The sequence below is a fragment of the Schistosoma mansoni genome, chromosome W (genome assembly GCF_000237925.1).
Source record: "Schistosoma mansoni strain Puerto Rico chromosome W, complete genome".
NCBI lineage: Eukaryota > Metazoa > Platyhelminthes > Trematoda > Strigeidida > Schistosomatidae > Schistosoma > Schistosoma mansoni.
The window spans coordinates 25,154,425-25,182,000 of NC_031502.1; the positions used below are offsets into that span (position 1 = coordinate 25,154,425).

Genomic DNA, 27,576 nt, shown 5'->3' on the forward strand with positions numbered 1-27,576 from the left:
ATATATTACTAAAGCCGATACTTTCTGAATAAGTACATGTGGTTGTAAATGATCTTTAATTTTACGTTCTCAGTGGAATCCAATACGATTTGTGTATTTCTCCTATGCTGAGTGTTGTTGGGATACTTAATATCCACGTATACTAACTGCTCATAAAACCTCAGTCAATCAGCTACAACGTAGGACCAGGCACATGTGTGCATCGGTCAAGGTTGCCACACTTCATTAGCACATGATAAACACCGACTTCATAGAAGTAGTCACTTCAATGGAATTAATATATAAAAGAAACATTGTGTATAAAGATATAATACATAAAGAAAGAATTAGTTTGTAGAAAGAGAGGTATAAAATAATTTTAATCTCACAGTTTAAGGGAAGACAGAGAGTGAATACACCTACGCCATTGCAATCGATTCTCAGCCATATCACACAGAATCTCCAATCACTGGTTATGATAGTCGCGCGGACCCCAACCAAGTAGTCTGTATCTACTACCATGGTTCAGACCGGTAGTTAGTGACTTTATGGACTGATGTCGTGTTTTGGTTTGGCCATCTTTAATTTCTTCCCATTCGTCTCCACCACTAGTTAGCATTACGCGTCGTGGTAATCGGTTGTTGGGTATGCGCGATACCTGACCCAATCATCTCAGCCGATGAAGATTCACAACCTCACCAACTGATTTACCATCATTCCCTAATCCCCTGCCGTCTGACCTCACTATTACTTACCCGCTGATCTTAGCAGATGCGAGCAATATTTCGAAGGCATCTGTGGTCAATTACTAGTAACTTACGACAATCTTCTACTCTTATTGGCCACGTTTCGCAGCCGTAAAGTAGAACAGAGCGAACTGCTGTGCAGTATACTCGTCCCTTAATTGATAGACGGATATCTAGCGTTCGCCTTAGGTGACATATGTTTGCGAAAGCCACACGAGCCTTTTGAACCTGTGCAGAGATTTCGTCAGACACCAACCCATTAAGGCTGATCAGATTTCCAAGATGCTCAAAACCTACTCACTGCGAAATAGGTTTTGATCGATAGAGTATAAAGGGATAATAACCAGTATCTAAATTCAGTCGCTAAATTACAAACGAGTACACATTTTCCGGTTTTATCTTGTTCTCCATCAACGTAGTTTGTGGATTTGAAGTTTTTCTTGTATTTTAGCCTGTTGATGCATCTCCACCGCATATGTTTGCTGTTGGACTTAAACTTGAGGCTATAGATAAACGGAATCCCTCTTTAGCCTGCGTTGCCACCATAAAAGACTGTATCGGCGATCATATATTGATTCATTTCGATGGTTGGGACTCGGGTTTTGATCAATGGGCTCACATATCTTCTGAGCTTTTACATCCTGTTGGGTATTGCGAGGATCATGAACAAGTTTTATCAATCCCCAGTGGTAAGTATTGCTAATTTGTAAATTCTGTTTCATGACCTGTGTTACTAGGGGGAATTACGAACCATTGAGCACTCAGATTTCTAAGTTTAAAAGTTACATTTTTGAGAAAATTCTACACTTTACTGTCTCTGTTTAATCTTTTTTCCTAAATTTCCTTAGTTCTTGATAGCCGTACCGTAATGCTGTCATTCATAAATGTATTATTTCGTACCGTAAACTTATTAAGAAAGCAACATAAATTCAGTTGTTTATTTGTAACTGAAAAAGACAAAGCACCGAGCAATTTGATAACTAAGTTTTATTCAACTCAATTCGGTGTTCATCTTGCTGTGCTAATGAGGTATAGAAACTTGGACTGATGCATATATGTGCCTGATCCCACGTTGTAGCTGACTGACTGACAATTCAGGTGACAAAGTATGGGCTGTCACGGCTCCTGTACTGATGATGTAATACTGGACAATACTATATATGAAGCTAGAAATCACACTGCAGTGGTTAAGGTGATGACACCATGTAACAATTTGAATCTCATGATCTAATAAGACTAGATTTTTTCAGCGAATAACTGCTTTATCTTAACTGCATTGTTACTGTTAATTTTAATTCATTAAATACCTAATCACACTACGAGTCTTCTGGAAATCATCTTCAAATTGCCTTGAACATACTAGTTTTTGTCTATACAACTTAAAATACTAGGTAAAAATGCTAAGCAAAAGAATTATAAATGTACTGACTTTGTAAATGTTTAACGAGAGTAAACTATGTGTCTGGTATATGTGTAGAATATGTTAGGATCTATACCATTCCATCTTAATAAATGTACGCAGTTTGCTAAGCTTAAACCTTGTGTTTACATGTTGACAATAATTAAGTTTCTGTTATAGAGGCGGTTTTTAATGGTTGCTGAATAAAATTTTCGATTATCAGAACCGATACATGAAATGCTAATCGATAAATGAATGCAATGATGTGATGTGGCCGAGTTATGGATGCTCACGAGACCGTATTATTGATTCAGATGATTAGAAACTAAAGACTAAACTACTAGCCAGGCGACTACACTATCATGCAATAAAGTAACAAAGAAGATAAACACTAAATAAACATGATAAAATGGGATTGGACATTAGAGGAAATGAATTTCATAATTCACTCACCCTCCGAATAACTAAGGTCTGACTTCGAGGCCTAATTTCTGGGCATCTTATTAATTTCACAAAAAATAAGATGACTGTTTTGTGTCATACCTAAATTTAAATCCAGTCATCTGCACAAATTGAGTCCGATGTTCTTTGATATGTTCTTGTCCCAGCGCTAAGTAGGAGCTGATGATAGGAAAAGAAAAAAACTTCTGGACCACTTTTTATGTATGCAGTCAGTGGAGCACTATAAATCACAGTCAGTTGCTAAAACTCAGCCATTCAAGACCACATAGGTTCCTGTTTGCAAACTCTTTAATCCCGTTCTTGGTTTGTCGATACGTCTAATTCAGATCAGAGCAATTGCAGTCCAAATGGTGATTACCAGTATATTGAATTTTTTCTATAATTAACTAAGTCAGTGGATTCGAATTTTCTTATACAGTTAAGTTAATAATAGCAGCACAGTTCCGTTCTGTAAAAGTTTTATTCCTTGTGTGGTAATTTTTCTTTTTTTTCATTACATGTGCAGGCTAATTAGAGACTTAAGCTGATATTCATGTATGAGATTTTAATTTTAATGAACCTATCACCTTTAGGGAAATAATGTTAAAAGCAGACTTAAATTTATTTCATTTGCAATACAGATTTCATAAACCATTATGGTAAACTGAAACTTTTACGTTTGAAAAACATTTCCGTAGACATGTCTACATCCTAGAAATAGTTTTTCACCATATCAAACGATCGGTTTTTGGGATATTCATGGATCAAAGCCGTTAAGATGCGTACAAATAAAGCATATTCATATTATACTTCATCTCTTGTTAATCTATATATATATATATATATATATATATATATATATATAATGCGATGAGGTTTATGTTGTGTTCATTAGATGGCTTTGTAATAACAGTCATAATTCTTTTATGGCCAATAAACTTAATTGGTTTTTTTATTTCGTAGGAACGTAGGCGTCAAAAATACTTCTGCAGATAATAAACGTAAACTTAAACCTAAGCCTAAGGACAAACTTAGTCCTACCAATTTAGAATCACTAAATAACTACAGAATTTATCTATAATATTTTATTTTCTTGATAGATTGGAGCAACCGTCGTAATGGCTTTAGTTGGAAACTTTACCTGAAAGAGACAAATTCAAAGCCTGTGCCTAAAGAAGCATTTGATGAGGTAATATTGGTCAGTTCTAAATTCGCTTTTGACTCATAACCTTAGGTTCTTAGTCTGGTTTATTTGTCAAATGCTTACAAAATCCTAACTAGTCTGATTGTAATATTATAATCTAACTGTAAAATACATCATTAGTACACGTGTTTGAGTAAAAATGTGTAAGTCGTATTGTATTTTGATTTTAGCATTTTTACAAGTTGGTTGAATGGAACTAATCAAGTCACTTAAATGTTCTGTCACCTGTCATTCTGTACTAGTATAGAATGGCTTCTAGATACTCTTTAACACCAGTTATAGAAGTAGTTATCTTTGCCAACTGAAATCAGTTGAAGTCTCAAACAAGGATTGAATAAATAGCCGGTTCAACGTTTTTTCAGTCAATACCAGCTTGTGACAAACCCAATATACGGATGAAATAAGTCTTTATAAACTACGTTGATAATTAAATCCATCATGATAAACGTACATGGTTACTAACTTACTTTCATAAGATACAAAAATTCCTTTCGCACTGATTTGATCAGACAGCAGCAATTAAATTGCCGATAATCGCGTTTTCGTAATTATGGTTTTCTGTATCATCTGATCAAACATTCTCTATACTTGTTCTCAGGCTTCGTGAGTTATGAATTTTATTATTATACGATCTATGAACTCATCATTTCTCATTTACCGTGAGACTTCTCTGTTATTACTGGGGCTTCCTTCATGTTTTTCCATGTATATGTTTTTGGTGTTATTTGTCTTATAGGGTCATCAGAGCAAACTTTTCCTGTAAATATATATTTTATTTGCACTAACTGACCCGTTGAAGTTTTTCGGAAAAATAATCATATACAAAAAGCAGGGTTTCATGACCTAATACGTGTTACTAAAGGAAATAATTTCTATTTGTATCTGTATCATCACTTTCATGTTATGCAAAGTGATATGGTGAGCAGTATATAAATCGATTGGAGTGCGAATGACATAAGATTGATTTTTCCCAATCTTCTGTGACACGTAATCACATAGCTTTGTCAATTGGTTATATTTGCTGGTTAGAGACGTCTAATTGTATGGAATTGTAAATACTTGTTTACACAGTAGATAATTGATTAATTGATGTTAAATACTACTCAGTTCAGTCTATGCGTGTGTGGATGATAATCTGGTTAAATAAATCGTAAACGTAGTGTATTGTATTCTTTTGATTTATTTTGGTAGTCAAATAATTCCTTATCTACCACCGTTTTCTTACTTGCGTTGTCTGATTCGCAGTTTTTCCAGTACCAAATCAGTTAAGGACTCTATGGATATAGTTCCGTAATTTCAGTACTATTCAGTGGAACAAGCAATACCATGAATCCCAAAAGTAGTTTTCTTCTCCATCTTATAGTATATCATATGGGAATGAAGCCTTCAGCAGAAGAGCATTATCCAATCTATCCCTATATATTTATCTATAAGTCAATGGATTGCTAGCTTTGCTCACACTCAAGATCAGTGGGAATTTAATAATCATAAACTGAAAATAATCTTAAAATTTCTCTCATTCAATCATTGCTCGTTCGTCTACTGTTAATTTATCAGTTAAATTAAAATATAGTGTTCACTTTATTCACTAAGCTTTTTTTATTAACCTGTGTTTTGTTACATAGATTGCGTACGCAAAAAAATACAAACATTCTTGACATATTTTATTAAAGTTAATCTCCAAAAATGTGACTTTTATGGTGGTGATCTAGAGGGGAGGATGAGTATTACTAGCCTGTATTTATAAAATGTTTATACAAGAATATTATTACTTTTGTATGGTATTTTTATTATCCACAACGTAGATAACCAAAGTCGCTAGATCATCCCAACAGTTTCTAATAAACCAACGTCTAGAGGCTGTAGACAAACGGTGCCCTTCATTAGTTCGTGTTGCCAATGTTGTAGACAACACCCCTCCTGGATTTCTCACCCTAGGATATGATGGTTGGCCTGTTAAATACAACATACGTATAGAGGTGTCGTCTCTCGATTTATTTCCTGTTGGTTATTGTCATGCTTCTGGACATCCTCTACAAGTCCCACCGGGATGTAAGTTTCTAATTTTCGACTAATAATTATTATCAGTGTTTTGAGAGCTCAAATTCATATCACACTAAAATCAAAACCATCCTAAAATTTTTAAAAAACCCACACTTTTAAATCGGTCTAGGTACATTGTGTATCAGGAAAAAGAATAAACGAATTATTAAACGTATTGATTATAAAAATTTTATTTTTCTCCAAATTTTATCGTGTTTTCATTGGTAGATCTCTAACTGTTGCTTCTTATCAATATAAAACTTTATCTTGTGATTCGCTAACCACCACCTAGTAAAAGCCTAACATTTCTTATTTGTTGCTGGCTTGTAACCTCTAAATTGGAAAAATAGTTTAAAATTGACCATGAAACGGCTATATCAATATATATATATATATATATATATATATATATATATATATATATATCACGACCGATCTTCACTTCCGTTTATTAACATACCTCTTTAATTTTAATTTTCCCTGCATCTGTTGTTATCTTAGTTGCGAATAAACCAAACCCAGGACGGTTCTAACGGTATTATCTAATCTTCCTTTTCCAAGACAATTATTTCTTATTACAGCAACGTGATTTGGCGTATTCACTTTTTTTCCCGCTGAATCAAATACATGGTTCATATTTCAATTTTTTAAAAAGAAACTTTTGTGAAGGTCATCATGTTGTTTGTCCAGATTAACTTTTTCAATATGTTCAGGTTTTTTCATCAATTAAATACCAAATACCTTTCACTCTTTTCCTTTGCTCACATATTTTTCCACTAATTAAAAAAGCCGGACGTTTGTATATTCTGCTAGATAGAATCTAATTTCCCTGGTGCCACAGAACTAATGCTTATGTGAAAAATAAAGATGAAAACTTGACATTAATTTTATTACTACTTACTTCCGTTTAATTTTTTCGTTATGCCTTTTTTATACCTATTCAGCTTTTGTTGACGAATTATTTCTTGAGATGAATATCGAAATGGTGTCTTTATTCAGTGGACTTAAACAGGGAAGCATTTTATATTGTGTTAATTTTTGGTATTTTTTTAAGTTTCGTCATAACCTTGCTAAGAATTTTTCAATGTTTTTTAGTAAATTTGATATCTTTGTTCTGTTTCATTGGCCTTGAGAAGATGTAGTCCACAAATAATCACTCCTTTAAAACCATAATACCTGATTCATTTATTTTAATTTTATAGATGATTCTGAATTGGATTTAAATGGAAACCTAATGGATTCTTATTCTAATTCTTCTGCCAGTTCTCTCAGCTGTAGTGGGACTGCCAACCCATTTGGCGGGTGCCCAACTCCCGGTTGCAAAGGTTACGGGCATATCAAAGGACCTCGTTATTTCTCTCATCAGCGTATTTCAGGATGCCCATATGCTGATAGTAATCTTAAGAAAGATACTATTAGAGCACATGAACGTCTAAGTTCCACTAATATATTAATGTCCAGTTCTCCTTTTTCTGTTGATTCAGAAAACCCCGATTCTAGTGCAACAGTGGCCTCGGTTTCTGCTTACAATCCTCCTAATCGTAACTCAGGTCAACGTCTTTCTCCAGATTCTACTGTCAAAAGTGAATTCTCTTCAAATAATACCTCTACCATTGTTACATCTTATTCTCTCACAACATGTCCATATTTAGATACCAAAGTTCCAGACTCTGTATCAGGTAATTCAGTTACACTGCAATTTTCTATTGCGGATAGCGTTGTCACAACTTCACCTGGTTTTTCAACTGTGATAAGCAACATTCATTCAACCAGTAGCCCTGCTGTTTCTGTCCAGAGTTCACTTCCAAATGAATCCCCTCAATCTAATGTGTTACCTTTAAACTTAACACTTGAAAAGTTGCCTGATTTCTCACCGAAAGAAGTGCCTTTAAGAACTGAAATTTCAAACTCCTTTTCTCCAGCAATCGTTGTTGGGTAGGTTATTTTTTCCTAATTATTTATTCGTTTCCGTGTAATCTTTTAGCACTGTTCTCTCTCATACTTCACATCCTTTTTTGGGCTATTAACCACTTACTTTAAACGAGACTGAGGAGAGATCTGGAGTTTTATTATTTTGCACCTCTCATTCAAAGATTACGAAGTTTTGCATCACTGGTTTAATTTACATTTGAAATCTTATACTAAAAAAATATTGTATTTAGTAGTCAGGTATCTTACCTCGGCGTGGTTGATGTAATAGAAAGCTTACTGCATACTTTCTTAATTACATTTATTGTTTCTAGCACTTACGAGTCTATTATTGTCTCAATAATTTGGAGTCACCTTCAGAATCAGTTCTCAAGTAAAAGATTATCCACTGCCAGGTGATCAGTAGAATTTTGTCTTTTGTATCTACGTTTCTAACGATGCTTTGTTATCAACTTCCATCCATAGCGTGGAAAGTACTTTAGAGTCATACTTGGGTATAATGTTTATATTCGGCAATTAAAATACTATTTCCCTACGCTCCTCACTTTGTTTAATAATTCGCAGGTTCAGCTTCTACTCATGAAAATGCTGGGTAGTACTAGGACTCAGTTCGTTAATGTTTTCCACCTTATTTTCCGTATGAATATTTTGAAGATGAAAATATCAACCAAATCGAAATGTTTTGCATTCATTCTAGTGTGAATAATTTTTTATCAATTAATTACACATGATAAAGCAGATGATGCTTTAAACTAAGAAGTTGGGTATATTCTCAACATATTTCAGCTTATGTATCTGCAGCGATCTGATTGCCTGACATCTTATAATCACTCCTTTCTTTAAATAAGTAAATTATTCCAATTTACGTACACTTTATTTATAGCCCTTCGAAATAACAAATTATTTTAAACCTGTTCTTGAAGAATGTTTCGTCAGTCGTTATTGACCCTGGTTGTTTAACTCGTGTGTTTTTAATGTAGTGACAAAACATTGTTTTATATTTCACCATATTCTCTCTTCAACATGAACTCATAATGTAAATCTCAGTTATTTTATTTTTCAATGCGATGTAAATCTACTGGAGTTTCATTATACTTACCTAATTCATAATGTAAATCATTGCCGTTAATTTTCTTTATCTTAAATACATTCATTTACCATATGAATTGACTGACCCATGACCAATTCTCTTGAACTTATTGAATTTTGATTGTTCACCGAGTTATGTATTTGCCAAATCGTAGGATTTTTAAATGTGTAAAATGTTGATAAAAGTCTGTCTTCAAATAACATCGTATCCATTTCTCGCCGTGATCGTCTTTCAAATACCGAGGTTGACGTATGTGATAATGTTTATCAGTTATATTTCTAGTGAGACTTAAAACTTGAGGCCCGAAATTTTCAGTCCGATTTTCCTAAGTCATTTGAGTAATATCATTTTCGCTCATACTTATTAGTGTCTTCACTAAATCATGTTTGATTGTTTTATTGGATATTTTCTGTACTTTTAGAAATTATACTTTCATTTTAAAATTTATGTCTATGCAACAAACGACAGTCTGTTATGCCCCTTCTTTATACATGCAATACTCTTCTAAAGTATTCCCTAAAAATATATATTTATTAAAGAGCAGGTTTTTCATTAGCTCAATCAAAATTATCCTCAAACGAAACACTTTCACTTTATGATAATTACAGAATTTTTTAGAGACTTCATTTATTCAAGACTTTGCAACCTAATAATCCTTGTACTCTGTTCGCACGAAATCGATAGCCTTAAGGCTTAAAATAGCAGTTATTATTGAATATAGATACTGTATAGCGGTAGGATTTACCGTATCAGTTTCATCCTATTTGTGATTTGTCAGCTGGATGTACCTTTCTTTTCAAACTAACAGTTCGAGTGTCAGTGTGAGGGTCAAGAATACGATTCTGGTACATCCAGCTGACGAGTCCTAGATATTACCAAACGCACATCCTAGATTCCATTACTAACCATTATCTAATGTCAATTAAAATTTGTAAATGAATGGCGATATCGAGACCATCTGCTTAGGATACTCATATGAAACTGATTGATTGCAGTCCGCAACATCAACTAGATAACAGTAATCCTTACAAATAATAATTATATTACAGGAGTAAACTTAGTTTGATGAATATTGTATAGAGTAAATAAGAGTGTAACTCCCTTTCCCAGTTGACAAATAGTATTTTTCCATAAGATACTGGGTTACAGAGGATAAGTATGCTTTAATAACACAGTGTTTCAGAAAAATACAGCATAATATGTTTTGTGTTAGCGTCAGTGCTACTTTGCCGTCAAAAAAAGGTGATATAAAATTAAGTAGAAAAATAAATGCATGCCATCTTATTGAGAATGACATCTGAAATTAGTCTACCTTTCTGATGCATGATAATCACCGAAACATAAATTACTCTCCATAATATAGTTGTTGGTTGCTATCTTTATCTTGCACAAACAGGGAATGTACCATAAAGGGACTGGGATTATTTTTCTGGTCATGGGTGTGAGACAGTCATAAGATTGCCATTCTTCGATCAGAGTCATCAGACGAATGTTTACTAAATAGACGGGGTTTTTCTTTATGGTGAGTTATTTGATCTCATCCTCCTGATTGTTTCATCTAATATGTTAGCAGTAGGCGAGTAAATGTTTTGAACTGTTGTCTGTTAAATAGCGTTTAGTGTTGAAATTATCCCTTTGTACAAGTCACTGTGAATGAATAAACTTGATCGGCTTTTACTTACTGCTACAAAGGAGGCAATGGATAATTTGCCACATTTAAAATAGTTGTGCGACTTTTTACAATGATAACAGCAGCAGTATTCGTATTCTTTTTATCTATTGTAAGAAACCTGTGTTTTTGTTTTCGCGAATTATTTCTGAGAATTCTTGTACATAACTCCAACGTATTTAGAGTTTAGATTTCACACAGATTGCTTTCCACTTTGCAAGCTGAATAGTCTGACTTTGACTTCTGTATCTATTATGTATATGTTGCGCATCATAATTGTATGAGTTTCCCAGCCAGTAGTAGAGTAGTCAGTAATAAAAACTGATCACTTCAATATATGTTTGCTACATGACGACTGTAGGATAGTTACTTGTGTCTCAATCAACGGTCGTTTCAGTAACACAACGTGTACGTGAACTTTTATCCCATTATAACCATGAACCAAGAAGGGTTGTTTATTGCTCTATAGTAAGCTCGTTTTTGTTTGAAAGTTTGATTGTTAAGCGGTAAGGTCTTCTGATTCTTTTTTAATACATCAGACAACACATATTTTATGTTTTTTTTCGTATCTCGTTTGTGAGCGGAAAATTTTCCCTCATTTTCTCGCTTATTTCAGTGTTTGATCCGGGGAATTTCAATGAGAATGAAATTATTAACGTAGTAACGTATTGTTTCACATTTTTCTCCATTTTCTACATCTGGACATTGGAAGGTGGTCTTCACATTTTAACCTGGTCATGTATGGACTCTTCATTCACCATAATTTCTTTCTTGAAGAAACTATATTCTACTATTAACTAATAAAAAGTGGAGAATTCGTATTCTCGATAATTATGACAATCACTTTAATATTCATTTATGATTCTTGTGTTGTTGCTTTACTTGTTATTTGTTTCTGTGTCTGAGTCCAATGTCCTGTACCATTTATTAAAAATTAAAAATTTTCTAATGTTTAAATATTCAGAACCTATCATCCAAATAATGCAGTCACACTTTTTTTGTTTCAGTATACTTAGTTAACCCCATAGTTGGTATTCATTTTTATGAAATATCTCTGCCGCGAATTTCCTTTCTGTAGTTAATTGATTGTCAAGTAAAATATCCCTGTTAAATTTCTATTTACGCTAGTGCTAATAACGTGTTTGATTGTACTAGGATTGTTGGAAAGTAAGTAAAATATTTCCCCACCATCTTGATTTTGCTTCATCTAACCTGTATTGTCCATTATAGGTCGATAAATTTTCTTGCCAGATTTCGTTTTTGTTAGTTCTCAGTAGCTTTACATTTATACATTGCTTTTCGGTACTATGTATAGATAAACATGACTCTCACTTTTTCTTTTTCGAAATTCTTATTATTAGTGCCATACCTCAATGTGAAAACTCAAATTTATCTTCTGAAATCGCAGCCAATGTAATAGTCTTACCAAATGAGTCTTCTATTAATGTTGCGTCTTCAAGCACAAAATCAAACACGAATTCTAATGACTCAGTTAGACCACAGAAGTTAAGCAAATTAGAACCTAATCTCCTGGACAGCGTGTCTCCTTCCAATTTTCTGTCTCATACTGCTGATCAATCTGATGAATATACAAAGAATCTTGGCATATCCCCTATACCTATTAAACGTAAACGAGGTCGGCCTAGGAAATACACTTCTGTACACGTTCTCCATCCATCCTTACAACAATCACATCCTGTTCATTTCACTTCCTTGACATCTCTACCACAATCATATACTACGTCTACTGGACGACACTCATATCCAGCCTGTGTATCAACTCAACATCATACACTTTCATCAGCTGCAGTTCCGAATTCTTCGTTATCTGTTACATCTACATTGTCACTTTGTAGCAGTGTGAATGTAACTACCAATTCTCACCCACCAATAGATTGTCAAAGTGATAGTTTCCTCCCCCATAATATGGAATCTAATAACCTCAGAAACATCGATGTACTTAAGTCTGTCACGTGCAGTTCAGAACCCAGTCCCGCTGACAGTGTTTTAACTAATGCTTGCATCAATACTAACATGGGTTACACGGATGTAGATCGATTAAGATCATCTTCTGGTTATGAAATTCCTGGGCAACACACTTCTACCTTAGCTGCAGTAAATGATCCAACTGCGAGCTATCCTATAAATGCCAGATTGACTCAAGAAATCACTCCTGTTGACCTTTGTTCTAATCGCAATCAGCGCCTAACGGTTATGAATACCTCAGGTATGATCATCAACGCTAGTAACAGTCTTCCTCCTCAGCCTTTGGTCGAGACACCAAATACTGGATGGTACCCTGATGTGACTAACGGGTCATTTATGCCTCCTATGTGTTATAATCCTGTTTTATCTTCTCCGTTCTATATTGATACAGCAAGGCCGTCATGTCTATTGCCATCTTTTGATCTATCCTCTTCAAGTTATATAAATGCTCCAGTCAGTAGCTTGAATAATCCCTCGTTGAGAGACCTTGATTTAATGGGTCGCTTATTACCACAGGCAGGGGCGGCTATTCGTGCAGCCAAAGTTGCTGGCCTTCCTGGACCTCATTCTTGGAATCCAAACGTTGTAGCTAATTTTATTTCTACATTGCCAGGATGTAAACAGTTCGCTTGTAAATTCATTGAGAATGTAAGTCAAATTCTCCTTGCTTTTACTTAATTCCTCGTTATTAACTCATTCATTTTATTTCATGTAGTGTAATCAATACTACTACAAAGATTTTACTCAGTTCATTGTTTACAGTTGTTTCTTTGAACGATCATTTTGGAACGTTTATCCTACCGCAGTTATAAACAGAAAATCGTCACTATTCACCTTTTTGAATTATTTGATGTGCTTCGTCTCCGTAGACAACTAATTTGCAGCACAAATTGTGATTCATTTTAAATTTTGGCACTTCCAATGTTATTAGAAAGACTCTTATTTTTACTCAGGTTAATCAATTCATCCTCTTTTTCTATAAAATGCAGTCTTATTCGGCAGATGTTAAAAAGCTATGCAGACTTGGTAGTTATCAGTTATTCAAATTAGAAATGTCAGTTATTGAAACTTACCCATTCATGGTTTGAAATGAGTTAAAAGACAACAATAAGTATATTTCTGACATCAGTGACTTTGACTCGAATCGCTAGTGATTTTTTGAAATTAAGTCACTAATTTTAGTAATAAGCAATTATATATTGCCCTTTGTCAACTACTTTTTGATTTAACTGATTATTGACTTTTTCATAAGCGTAGTAGTATCTTGTGGGTTGGAAGAGTAGTTTGTTTCTATAGCGGAGATACATCACAGCACTTCCGAAGCGAAAAATAATTTTTGAAATATTTATATTAAAATAAGCATTTCATATTTCTTTTATTGATAAGTTGACTGTTTCCCGTTTTTAGAAACTGGCATCTCACCAGGCTTTTTCACATGAACTTTTCAATATTTGGCAATTATATTTGCTTTTTTTTACTAGAGCTATATGATGAAGTGATATCCCAGTTCGTTCTTTGCCAAATCGGTCAAATCGGCTAAAAACCCTAGAATTTCATACGATTGATGTATAGTGTATCTCCCAAACACGCATACATGATCCTCATCAAAATGGAACCGACTAAATACACCCTCCGTGTATCTGGCGACCCGATGGCTAGCTCTCGTTGACTTGCAGATGTAGGCATAGCACTTAGTACGAGGGCAGAACAAGCACTATTAGAGTAGGTCCCCGTTAACAATCGTCTGTGTTGTTCGGCTAAACGGCTCCGTAAGAACTCGAAAGGATAGGAACACATGTCGTTGCTTTTTCATCGCTTCTGTTTATGCTTCCACTGACTGCAGCCCGGATGAATTGAAAGATGACTTTTACAGAAAGCTCTCTGAACTTCTTCAAAAAGCTAAGCGCTCAGACATAGTACTCGTAGCGGGTGACTTTAATGCTTAATAAGATAGCTTAAACCAAACAGAAAGTTATTTAGTTGGGTATTTTAGTATTCCGGCTCAGCGAACAGATAATGGTGATCATCTGCTGCAACTGTGCTCAGACATTCGTTTATTTTTAACAAACACTAATTTTAAGCATAAGGAGAGACATCGTCCTAACATGGCGACCACCTGCACCAAACCAACGATGGACTCAAATAGACCCTATTGTCATCAGTCATCGTTGGAGAGGCTTGATAGAAGTCTGTCGCTCGTATTGGAATACATGTTTAGACTCTGATCATGCTTTCGTACGAGCACGCATTTGTTTGTGCCTCACTGGACGCAGGAAAACTACACCAAGAGGACCCATTAGAATTGAACTGAGTGACGAGAAAGCCAAAAGTAAGTTCCAGGAACAACTGAGTTCACATTAGGCAGTTCTGTAAACGAGGCTGACCCAGATGTTGCTTGGAAAGATATACGAACAGCTGTGGAAACAGCAGTCACATCTATTAGTAATTTAAACCAATGGGTTCCAAAAAACCAATGGATTTCTTCTAAATCTATTGCACTGATGGATTCTCGTAAACTCATCCCATCAGGCTCTGAACACGATGAAGAGCCAAAACAAATCAGATCTAGTTTAAACATAAGTCTAAGGAACGATCGTGAGCAGTGGTGGGCAACGAAAGCAAAAGAAATGGAAAAGGTGGCGGCTGTAGGTAACACAGGACAGATTTTCAGACTAATAAAAGAAACCGGAATTAAGAAGTCATTTGTAAGCGAGACAATCTCGGAAAAAGATGAGACTCTCAGCCCAGACGTTTAGAACGATGGGCGGAACAATTTAAAGAACAGTTCAGCTGGCCTTCAGCTACTCTACAGTTACCCACCATTGCCAAACAGTCTGAATGGAACATTGAAGTAGGTCCCCCGACTCTGGCTGAAGTTCAAAAGGCTATAGCTAATCTGAAGCGAAGAAGAGCAGCTAGTCCAGATGGATTGGCTCCAGAGGTCTTTAAATATGGTGGTCGAATTTTAGCGATTAGGTTGACCAATATTTTGGCTAAAATCTGGGAGTTGGACGTAATCCCATCTGACTGGTCACAATCACTGATTGTCCTACTATATAAGAAGGGGCCCAAATCATCCTGAAATAGCCATGGAGGAATTAGTTGGACTAATATAGCATCTAAAATACTAGCCTCAATAATTATCGGGCGCCTAACTAAGACTCGTGAACTGCAAACACGAGAAAATGAGGCTGGCTTCAGACCTGGTCGTGGCTGCATTGACCACATATTCACCATTCGTCAGGTTTTAGAGCACAGGCATGCTTAAAGGCGTTCGACAATGATAGTTTTTCTTGACATGGAAGCAGCGTTTGACTCTGTAGACCGAGAGGTTCTGTGGCAGTGTCTATCATTGAAAGGTGTACCTCAGAAGTACATAAACCTTGTGAAGGTTCTTTACTCGAACACTACCAGTCGAGTGAGAGCTTATGGCGAACTGTCATCTGACTTTACAACCTCAAGTTTTGTCCGTCAAGGATGTCCACTATCCCCATTTTTGTTTAACTTCATTATAGACCTGTTGCTGGAAATAACACTCTCTTCGACTGAATTTTCAGGAATTGATCTCGTACCAGGAGGTCCACTTATCGGCTTAGAATACGCAGATGACATAGTCTTATTTGGTGAAGACGCTGATAAATGCAGAATCTTCTGTTAGAACTGAGTTATAATACCAAGATGTTTGGGATGCGTTTCTCTCTCTTTAAATGCAAAATTTTACTCCAGTACTGGCCTGCGTCAACACCTAAACTAAGGATAGGGAGCAAAGTAGTCGAACGTGTCGACAACTTCACTTATCTTGGACGTCTAATCAGCCGTAATGAGTTGGTGTCTGACGAAATCTCTGCACAGGTTCAAAAAGCTCTTTGGCTTTTGCTAACCTATGGCGAAGACGAGATATCCGCTTATCAATTAAGGGACGAGTATACTTCACAGCAGTTCGCTCTGTTCTACTTTACGGCTGTGAAACATGGCCATTAAGAGTTGAAGTTACTCATAAGTTACTATGATGTGTGTGAGAATGAGTCCTTAGTTTTCTTTTGTTTGCTTTGTTTGATACTTGTAATTTCTTTTACCTTCATTTAAAAAAAATCGCATCTCTGTTAACATGGTCAGTATCCTAACTTTGATATTTTTATTCCTCTAACGAAAGTCTACTGATTTCACTCTATAAATATGATCATTTCATTGTGGTCACTAGACTCTACTTTTATTCATGTAATCAAGAAGATTTGTCATAAATCATTTGTGAAAAGGATTGAATTCAGGACTGACTGTACGTTAACCTCTTTATCTAACCCTCATTGTCATTCGTTACTCACATCTTCTAATCCACAATAAATGTTTGTCATCAGTCGCGTTGATTGTTTGCTGTAAAATGTATGCTCATTTCTTATTATGCATTGACATGGGTTAGGATACCATTCTTAACATTTATATTCAATAGTCTTTTAGTACGCCATGTACCACAATATTTTTGTTTTTAATTTAGATATTTCATTCATGTATATTTGTGTGATAGCTTTTCTGTGTTTGCTACTGTCGGAAAAACAACTCTATGTAGTAATAACAAAGAAAGTGGTTAGATGTTTGTCAGTAACTAGCAATAAAATCCAGCCTTGTCGACTAGATGTGTATGTTGTATTCAAGTCTCAATTGAAACAATTTCCTTTGCTGAAGTGTTCAGTGAAAAGTTCTAACTTGTGGGAAATGTGTTATCTGGATTCCATTGCTAAGTGTTTGATTCTGATGCAAACATAATCAGTGTTGAAGCATCCATTTAATAATTTCCAAGTTTCCCGAATAATTCAGTCTTGATAATCAACTGCTAAAGAGTACTCATAATAATGAAAATGTGTAGTTACAAAATATTTATAGATAAAGCTTCTTTTCTTCCCAATTACTGCCTGGGATTTTTAGATAATAAATATAGTTCTTTAGGTTTCATCGTCACTCTAAGTAAGTGACTGGAGATGAAGAAGGCGGCGGCGATAGATAACACTAAACTTATCCGATAGAGATACTTATCTATAATTTCCCATAACTTCATTTTATTCCATTAGTCGAGAGATCTTACAGTGGTCTGTTATTTAAAGACGTACTATAAAGCAAATAAACCTTCTACAACCTTTTTGCTCGGACCCTGTTGATAAAATTCAGATTTGCGGTTATTTTTTGAACTGACTCTGTCAAGTGTTATTCGTCAGGACAACTCATTTCTGTTTGATTTTTTTGTAGATATTTTCCCAGTAGTGCTTTCTTCATCTGACATTTTAGGGACTAATCTCCTGTCAAGAAATTCATTTGTCGATCCGGAATACACAAATAGAATCCTCTTGTTTGGTGAAGACTGTCAAATGCAGAGTCTTCTAATCACTTTAAGTAACAATGGAAGGATGATTTGAATCCGTTTCTCACCCTTCATGTGCAAAATATTTATCCAGGATTGGTCTGTGCCTAGTTTAACGGTAGGGAGTGGAGAAGTGAAACGTGTTAATCGCTTCACTGATACTAGATGGAAAGGCTCATTCTATTTATGAGACTACAATCCTTCATCGACTGGTTTGGCTGTGACATTCTATATAAATGCCTTACCACTGCTTAACCCGACATTCAATCATCGGCTTACAAAAAACTAGGTTTAAAAAACTGGGAATGGTCAGATCAAGGTGCGACATCAATTCAATTAAACAGATGATCGGTGTAACTGAATAAATCATAAAAAGAGGCAGAATACTGCGTAAACTCTAACTTCACCGAAGGTACACAATGAACAACAATTGTGACTTCTGCAAATTTATTATTACAAGCACTAGATGTACAACTGAATAAAACTAATATTAAAACGCTAGTGTTATAGTGTAGCAAAATATATATTTCTTTAGTTTTACAAGACATTTCATGAGTAAAACCCACACTTACATCCTTGGATCTGCTACTATCTAGTTGCTTCAGCATCAACTTGATCTGCACTTATAGACTCGACTAACCATGTCATCTTCCTGTACGTTCGTTGTTTAATTAAGGTGTTCCACTATATAAAACACCTTATTGTTTCTAGGTTTTAGACCTCTAACCGTCTCTTGAACCTCTTTTTGAGTACTCATATCACTTTACATAGCCTGTCGAGAATAGAGGGAATTTGCAGCATTGAATCACATTAGCATCAGCGGCCCCTGTACACCACCCTTTTAAGTATATCAACCGCTCTTTATTGATTGAGGCATCCGACAGGACTACTTCTAGTTTCCTTAAAAAATTGGTAATCATCAGAGCCCTCCTTCAAGACATTTAGATACATGTTCTGGAAGTCCTGTTAAGTTACTGAGTTTGACGTCATTCCAACAGTCATCAAATAGCCTGAGAATACAGAAGTTTATATATAATCAAACAAAAATTTCACTGTGTTATAGGAGAACGTTTTTTCACATAATTAAACATCCGTATATTTTGATACTCTTAGATTACTGAAGCCTATGCTTATCATGTTATTCTCATTGCTTTTTTAGGAAATAGATGGAGCTGCTTTATTATGCCTTGAACAACACGATCTGATGCATGTATTAGGTATGAAACTGGGTCCTGCTGTAAAAGTATCTACTGCTATTCAAGCTTTACGTAAAAGCCTACTTGCAACACCTATTTCAGAACTTGGTCCAGAGCATGCGAATGCTGTCGCTGCAGCTGTATCATGTTTTACTAACAGTTTGTCGTCACAAGTTGGTATCGGTTCATCTGTTACTAGTGATTCTCAATCTGTAGTGAACGGTTCCAGTGTAGACACTTCATCATCTAATACCGGGTGAAGCTATTTGCATAACACTAGTTTTTCTGGCTTATCTAGTTCACTGTCGATCAGTGATCGGAATGCACTCTCTCCTACATTCCTACACTTGCTGTTTATTGGAAATTCATCTTAAAGTTATTTCAAAAAGGGAAGGACAATAAAGAATTGACCGTTTCATATTTTTACTTTGGGCTTTCGGTTTTTTGCCTTTTCCACTGTTTATGTATCATCTGCCTGTAAACGGTTTTAGTCCAATTATATCTCAGTCGATGTGTGTATGCTTTGTTTCATAAGAACTGTAATTCAGAATCATCTTCCTAGTTAATATTTATTATTATTATTATTATTATTATTATTATTGTCATTAGCGATTGAATTTGATCATATATACAATAGTGCCTTACAGTATAAAACAAACTGAAAATCTGCAGTTCGGATTCTGAACTATATATATATATATATATTCCTCGATTATGGGTTGCATATCGCAAAGCAAGAATCTTGTTTATCAAACTTTTCTATTGGATGACTTATCATCTATTGTTTTGATATCATGACTAAAGATTGGATTTTATTTAATATTTTGTATAACTAATAATCCAATGTTTAACGTTATACAACACTTTTTATGATCAAATAAATCACGATTCTTGTTAGTGTTACTATCATACTACCATTAAGTTTGCTACTTGACTTTGTAAAACAAATCTGATCTATTTTTAAATAACCTCTATTAGTGTTTTTATTGTCTGTTTAGTGAATTCAAAAACTTTAATTTCCATAGTTGGATTTTGTGTACGAATATATATCTTAGTGACCACTACTTCCGATGAATGTGTTCTTGATAAATTACGATTGAATCTGTGACTTACGACACGTACTTACGTGCAAGTAATTGTAAACGGAATGTATGCTATTTCGTACAATCTTTTATTGACATTTTTTCTTAGTCATGATTGTTGGCTTATTGACTTCTGGACAGAACTCCCCTCTATTTGCGGCGTTTTTTAGTCATCCCCTTTTTTCTATCCTGAATAAGAAAATGTTCGAGATATTCCAGAGAATTAACTAAACCTAAAAGTAGAATGTTGGAACATATTCGTGCAATTACTCAGGCCAGCACATTTACGCATTCCTTTTGATTCTTTTGGCATCTATGCAAGAAATAACAAGTGCACATTCTCCAAAATCTTTGTACTTGAAATACTCACTTGTTCCTCCTCATCATCATATTATTATTATAACAAAATCCCTTTTGAACAAGTAGCAATTTCTTCTCGATGATGTTTATCAAGTTTATTTACAAATATGGATCTTCTGAATCATACAAATGTTTTGATAATAAATGTTCGCTTTGGAATATGTTTCTTTTGAATTGTACTGGCGTTTATCAATAATTTTTTTAAATTAAGAATATTGAGACAAGTTACAAAGCTGTAATCTTCAACAAGACATATAAAATTGCATCAACTAAAGTCATACTTTAGATGATTGTCCCTATCTTTGAAAAAGGTTCACATAGTTCCTGTAACAACTATCGGGTGATAAGTCTACTTCCGATTGCGTCCAAACTGTTGGCTTCCGTCAAACTTCGTAGGTTGTTCAAAACTCGAGAAACATCGACTCGCAAGGAGCAGGCTGGTTTTTGTTCTGGTCGAGGATGTATTGATCATATCTTCATCCTCCGCCAAATGTTAGAACACAGTCATACTTATCACAGACATCAGCGCTGCCTTTGATTCGTTGGACAGGACTGTCCTCTGGGAATTTCTATTGAAGAAGGGTGTGCCTGAAAAGTTTATTAACATCTTAAAGGCCCTGTATACAAACACCTCAGGCAGACTGAGGGCATACAACCACCTTTCTCCATTGTTCTATTCAAGCAGTAGGGTAAGCAGGGTTACCCAATCTCACCATTCCTCTTCATTTTTGCGATCGATGGCGTTCTGGAAACAGTCCTGGTGGATGTAACGGCGGTATGGATCTACTTGAAGAAAAACTTCTCGACCTTGAGTATGCGGATCATATTGTCTTACTGTGCGATAATGCTTAAACCATGCAATCCTCACTTAATCAGTGTCCGTAGGTATGGTATGTACTTCCCACCTTCTAAGTGCAAAGTACTTCTACAAGACTGGCAGGATCCTAATTATTTACTCACCCTGGGTGGTGAGCAGATCGAAGTAGTTGAGAAGTTCGTAAATCTAGGTAGCTGCACAAGTGCTAGTGGTGACATGAGTGATAAGATCGATTCACGCATAGCGAAAGCCGGAGCGGCTTATACCAATCTGGGCCACCTTTGTGATGTTAGTCTGACTGTAAAAGGTCGGATCTATAATGCGTCGGTGAGAGCATTTTTGCTGTATGTTTGTGAAACCTGACCTCTCCGAGTTGAGGATGTTAGACGACTCTGTGTTTAATCATCGTTGTCTCCGAAGGATTGCTGACATCCAGTGGCAACACCGTGTTGGTAATGCAGAGGTTCGGCATCGTGTGTTCGGGTGCAGAGACAATCATTCGATTGGTGTCACCATCTTGAAACACCGACTTCGGTGGCTTGGACATGTTCTACGAATGTCGTCTCAGAGAATTCCACGTCGTGCGTTATTTGCCGACGCTGGGACTGGTTGGGAAAGCGGTGAAGTGGTCAGTGTATGACATGGTGTCGTGGTATGAAAGAAAGCTGCAAAGGGCTGGCTTCTGTTGGTCCTTCACAGCTCCCTATCTGCGGTCCGAGAGATGGTGCAACACAGTGGCTAGAGACGTTATCAGATATGGCTCAGAATAGAAGCCAGTGGCGATCCAGCTGTAACCTTCTCTTACTTTCTTCACAAAAAGTGCTTTTAACTTCTCTAACTGAAAGAATCCCTTCTGGTTGTACCTTTCTCTTCCCATTCTCATTGTTTTGTGTGGCGCATAAATATTTGGTGCCCCCTTGTACCAATATTTGTTTTCAAATAAATAAATAACTCTTCAGATTGACTCATCGAACGAAAGATTAAAGATAACTTAAATACTATTGATAAACTAAACGCGATATATAGTTTTAATAGGTTGAATGAGATAATTGTATGAAATTCCACCTTGACATGGAAGTTGGGCTTGCACATCGTGATAGCCAAGTCTAATGGCTGGAATATTCCTTTCTTTAGGTCCAACCATCCCAACTAGTTCGGTTGGAGAGCGTTAAGTTCTCGCTAGCTAAAACTATGGGATCTTAGGTTTTTCATGCATACTCTGAAACACTGATATAGGATCTGATTGTGGTCATCCACTTGATCTCACCTAACCAATATGAACAGTCAAACACAACATACCCTTCGTTTATCAGGCAACGCAGCATCAATTACCCGTGACTACACTGGTGTAGGTATGGCGCTAAAAGGACTTTTTTCGACGATCTATTATGTTCTGTTGATCTCGTACGCACTGTTAGAACTCGGATAGATCAGAACGCTTTGTCGTTTCTTCCTACGCCCCCATTAACCGCAGATGGGTTGAAATAAAAAGTAAGTTTTACAATAAACTTTGGAACCTTCGAAAAGACTGGCGCTCAGGTTTAGTAGGCAATTTTAACGTCAAAGTCGATAGTCTATTTCGAATTGAAAATACTTAGGTGGATCCTATGGCTTTACGCCCTAGATAACGGTAACATTGTGTTGCAACTAAATTCAAATAACTATACACGATCTTTGAAACAATTCACGTCATAAAAAACTATAGGTTCACAAAATTCAGTTCACTGTTACCTGTCTCAATCAACTACTTCACGGTTGTATATATTTGAAGGCCTCATCTTTAAAGCAATCGGGAGATAAACATCTGATAGTGTCCTCACGTGTTATGCCCTATTATATTGTTTCGTAAGTAGGTTATGGTAGACTGTCTAATCCAATTCTCTGTATTTTATTGGTTTTTGGTGGCTGGTACAACCTCCTTGGCTAGTTAATTTGGTTGTGGAGAAATGAAAAGATTTGAGAGAAAATCTACTCCTAAATGATCGGGGTGTGAATTCCAAATGACTGATATCCTCGTCGCATATTTTGTTGTTCATGTACTGAAACACTTGTCATCGAAATTTGCCAAGTAAGATCTTTATTGTTCATTGGTTCCCCATCATGCACTCCATATTGAACAGTGTAGATCGACTATGATTTAGGTATACGAATTATGTTATTCACTCACACGCTTTTGATGAGGTTGATTTATCAAAATATATTCTCCCACATGCAGTGGCTTATCCTTCAAATGTCTTTGTAGGTGTTCTAGACAACATTACACTACTAATCACACTTACAGAGATTACCTTGTTAGTTATCATAATCAGTTTCTTATATTTTATTTTATTTAAACATGAATATTGGTACAAAGGGGCACCAGATACGTATGCGCCACACAAATCTCGTGATTTGTGTGAGGGCTGTGATACTGCCCGGGTGCCCAAACCGAAGCAGATGGTTTTCTTAGGGGGCCACACCCGGAGCCTTTGACCTAACTGTGCGTTAGCATCGGTTGCCATACCACCTCCACACAACAAAATGAAAGTAACATCAAGAGTCGAAATAATAGTAGTTTCAATGATAGTGCGTAGTAGCCAAACATAGACACCCTACCAAGTTCAGATTGATTTAATATAGTGGACGTTTAAGTGTAATTTAATTACCAGCCCTCCTATCTATATCCATAGCCAAAAACGGTAGCTTACTTTACGTATTTATTGGACAAATAACATGTTCTTGGGCGTCTTTTCTCAGTATTAGAAATAATTCCAGGCTGCCACTTCAAAGATTCTATGAAATAGTGTCGGGTGGTTACGCATAGTCAGTAGTTTTTTTTTCGGGATTCTCATTCAGTGTTATACATCCCATTGTCTGGATCTTACATTTGTTAGTAAATTTGTTTCGTAGTTACATGATGAAAGTCGTGAGGGAAACAGCGAAAGTAGCTACTGTATTAGTGATTAGAGTCAGGATGAGTTCGTTTATACTGTTATGTCGAAGTTTTTCCACAGCCTCAGGACATTTCTTCAACAATCGGACTTTTTTGTATAAATAAGATATCACATTTTAATACAGCACATTCGTTTTTCTCCACAATAGTACATTTTTCAGGTTTCTTAAAAAGTATTGTCTATAAGCTAGTTTGTGATTGGCTGATCAAGATCACTTTCAAATCATCATTGGGAACTAAACAATTACAACAACTTGGATACGATTAGCGATAAACCAATCGCTCCTGATAGGCATCGGCCATCTTTCTTCTGATCATTTTCTCTAGTATTGTCACTTGCGAAATGTCCATTTTTGTATCCAAAGCCTGTGCTGGTGGCTAAGATTTACCAAGTGGCAACCAAATTAATTTTGTGCTTTTAATTTCTAGGTCAACTCTTACATATTTAGGTGCGTTATTTTTCTGCATACAAATGGGGAACATTACTTCAGAACTGCTCTGCTTCGGCCTTTGAATTATTCATATGGTGTAAGGTAGTTGAGTGTACCGACCGTTTCACTTATTTTGAAGGTCTCATCAGCTCTAGTCGCTTGGTGTTTTGCGAGATCTTGTGACAAGTTAAGAAAGCCCGATCAAACTTTGACAGCTTGGATTACTTGTGGCGTAGGTTATATATCCATCCGAAAACCAAAGAACGAGTATACTGATATCAGTTCGCTTCGTTCTACTTTATGACAGTGGGACATGACCTTTGAAACCAGAGAACAATCATAGTTAACAAGTATTTGATCATAGGTGTCCCCAAAACATTGTCTGTTTATATTGGGACCACTGAATGAGCAATGCTGAGGTTAGATGCAGGCACTAAGTAAAGATAGCAAACCGGTTGATTAGATAGTAAATCTTCATAAACTGAGGTGGTTGGGACATGTGTTGCAAATGCCTAGCCACCGCCTGCCTCGACTCGCGGCGTGTCATCAGTTCACCAAGTTTCTGATTTGTTCTAAACCGTGTAGGTAAGTGCTGATTACCCAGTTATTATCCGGTTAATAATCGTGACCAATGGTTAAAGACGTAATGAGATAGATGAGGTGCATTCTGTCTGTCTTTATTTAAACCCGGAGTCCCAAAATGTGCCGATACTCCTAGTGTTCTTTCTCCGTGCCTAATACTTTATACAAAATTTAGTGCTTTTACCAATTCTGCTTTTCTTGGATTCGTCTTGATTACGTGTCTCACTATGTTAGTGGAAACTTGAACCAATGCACATATGTATCAAGTTCTATGTAGCTTTTGACTGACCGATTGCTCGTGTTTTTCCCGTATTTTTGAGAGGTATTTCCTTAGACTCATTTGACCGTTGTGATTCCCATATCAAACTGAACCTTAGTTTCTCTGTAGTTGACATTTAAAGCAATAGCGTTTAGTGTTAAAACAGGCTGCGTAGTTATCAGTAATTACGTTTTTATCATTGAAATGTGTGGATTATTGTCACTTTTTTATTTCCTGATGCATAAGGCAAAATTTAACGGGGTTTCGATAACTTTCAGTAATTTTACAGACCATGGTAGTAAATTAAGGGGCTACAAAGTGTCTCACCGCGTATTTTTTCCGAAGCATTTTCAAGTTATAATAAAACGACTAAATTCGACTTATTAAGATTGTTTGTTTTCTGTTAAGTAAGAAATTTATTCAGTAATATTCTGTAACTATCTTTTCAAGTGACAGACGTACTATGGTATTTAAGGCATGTAACTAAAATCTCACAACTTTAGTAAGTGCTAAAATACATTTGATTTGGTTAGATTAGGATCTAAGGACTTTTTTTTCAAAATAAAAGACATATCATCGACTTCGTGCATTCAAATAAAAAAAGTGTTCATGTATCATAGTGAGCCTCACTATAGATCGTCTAATTAATGGAAACTGAAAAGCTATTACTGTAGTAACATATTAATTTGCTAAGATAGGCATTTAGCATAAGAAGTCACTACTAAATAGATGAGTTTGATCATCCTTAACACATATATGTTAATATGTAGATTCTTATTGTTGATGAAACCTTAAAAGCTGAGAGTAGCATTTAATGTATTTGGTGGTAAAGTATCGCAATTTATTAGTATGATTTACAGGATCTGATAAGTGGGAACGTGTATACACCATTGTATCCTTTATTAAGGAGTCCCAAAATACCCGTTGATCGCTTGAAAACCTGAACTGACTAAACAAGTGGGTTATACCATCTTTTGAAACCACCACAAATTATTGGTTAATTTATTCTTTTAACTTAGTTTTTATTATCAATTGATAACATAAAGAGGTTCACAGTTGTCACACTTTTCTTGTTCCCAACATGGGATTCATTTTCATGTAGTTGGATTTTTGGTTAGATATATGGAAGTTCTCACGTGCTACTTTCTTATCTTATTCAGAAATTCTGTTTGACACACGAGATAACTTTTAGATTGGTTATTACCTGTCAGACAATATGTCTCGCTACATACGGTTTACATTCTGATTAGGTCTTAAATGCCCATGTAGTTGTTTTAGAGTGACCTGAAAAAAAATTTAATTTACAACAGCTGATGCGACGTCTAAAGGCTGGATCAAATCTTGTTCAGCACTGACTTTACGGTAGTATTCTGACGTTTTAACAACATGCTTGTAGAATGTGCTGTTGCTCCATTTTTTTAGGTACTTTATGGTATAGATAGTTTTTCAGGTCTGTTAGCAACCAAATCATTTCAATCTTTACATGGTTGTTTTTTAGAACCCGGGCCTTTCGACTGGGCACAGTATCTTAGAGAAATTGATGCAGATCCTGTTCAGTCTTCTCTCTTTTTTCATGTCCCTTTTGAAGTCCAGGTATGTCATGTACCAGTTTCATATACTAATGTTGAAAGTTTATGTAAAATATCTCAAGAGCATCCACATACATTTAATTAGTAGTTTGTAAAAGATATCCTCCAAGTTCGTTTTTACGGTTTAAGTAGTCGTTTTGCAAATAATCTCAGTGATTTATATGTACCGGCTCTCCAAGAATATATATATGTAAATTTCACAATTTCTTCGCCTTATTGTTTTTACAATGTCGTATCTAGGATTCATTTGGCCACTATAGCTTTATGCCATCTGAGAGTTAAACGGCCAAGGAGACTACAAATCGACGCTGTTCTTTGAAACGTAAAGGGGTCCTATTATCCAATAACCACTTCAATAGTCTTAATTGTTGATTAGATATGACAACGGTGAATCATACTCAGTTGGAAAATGAGTGCCGATTCCGAACGGACTCGAGACATTGGTTAGAATTAAGGGTGAGATATCGTGCTTATTGACTGAGAATTAGTTAA

At 35.7% G+C, this 27,576-nt stretch overlaps 2 protein-coding genes across 2 annotated transcripts in view; both read left to right on the plus strand.

The window, feature by feature from the left end:
- Smp_159100 (hypothetical protein) overlaps positions 1 to 7,751 on the plus strand; it is a gene marked incomplete at both ends in the record, with an annotated part of 13,946 nt that extends 6,195 nt beyond the window's left edge. The window contains 5 exon segments of the mRNA XM_018789100.1: positions 1,177 to 1,414; positions 3,666 to 3,754; positions 5,575 to 5,821; positions 7,015 to 7,435; positions 7,439 to 7,751. Coding sequence (XP_018654577.1) covers positions 1,177 to 1,414; positions 3,666 to 3,754; positions 5,575 to 5,821; positions 7,015 to 7,435; positions 7,439 to 7,751 — 1,308 coding nt within the window.
- Positions 7,752 to 12,426: 4,675 nt separating this feature from the next.
- On the plus strand, positions 12,427 to 20,043 carry Smp_068230 (DNAj-like protein; the record flags this gene model as incomplete). The annotated part of the gene is given in 3 exon segments (XM_018789101.1): positions 12,427 to 13,134; positions 18,996 to 19,237; positions 19,241 to 20,043. Coding segments are annotated over 3 exon segments (1,002 nt in total). The 3' UTR covers positions 19,293 to 20,043.
- Positions 20,044 to 27,576: the final 7,533 nt, after the last annotated feature.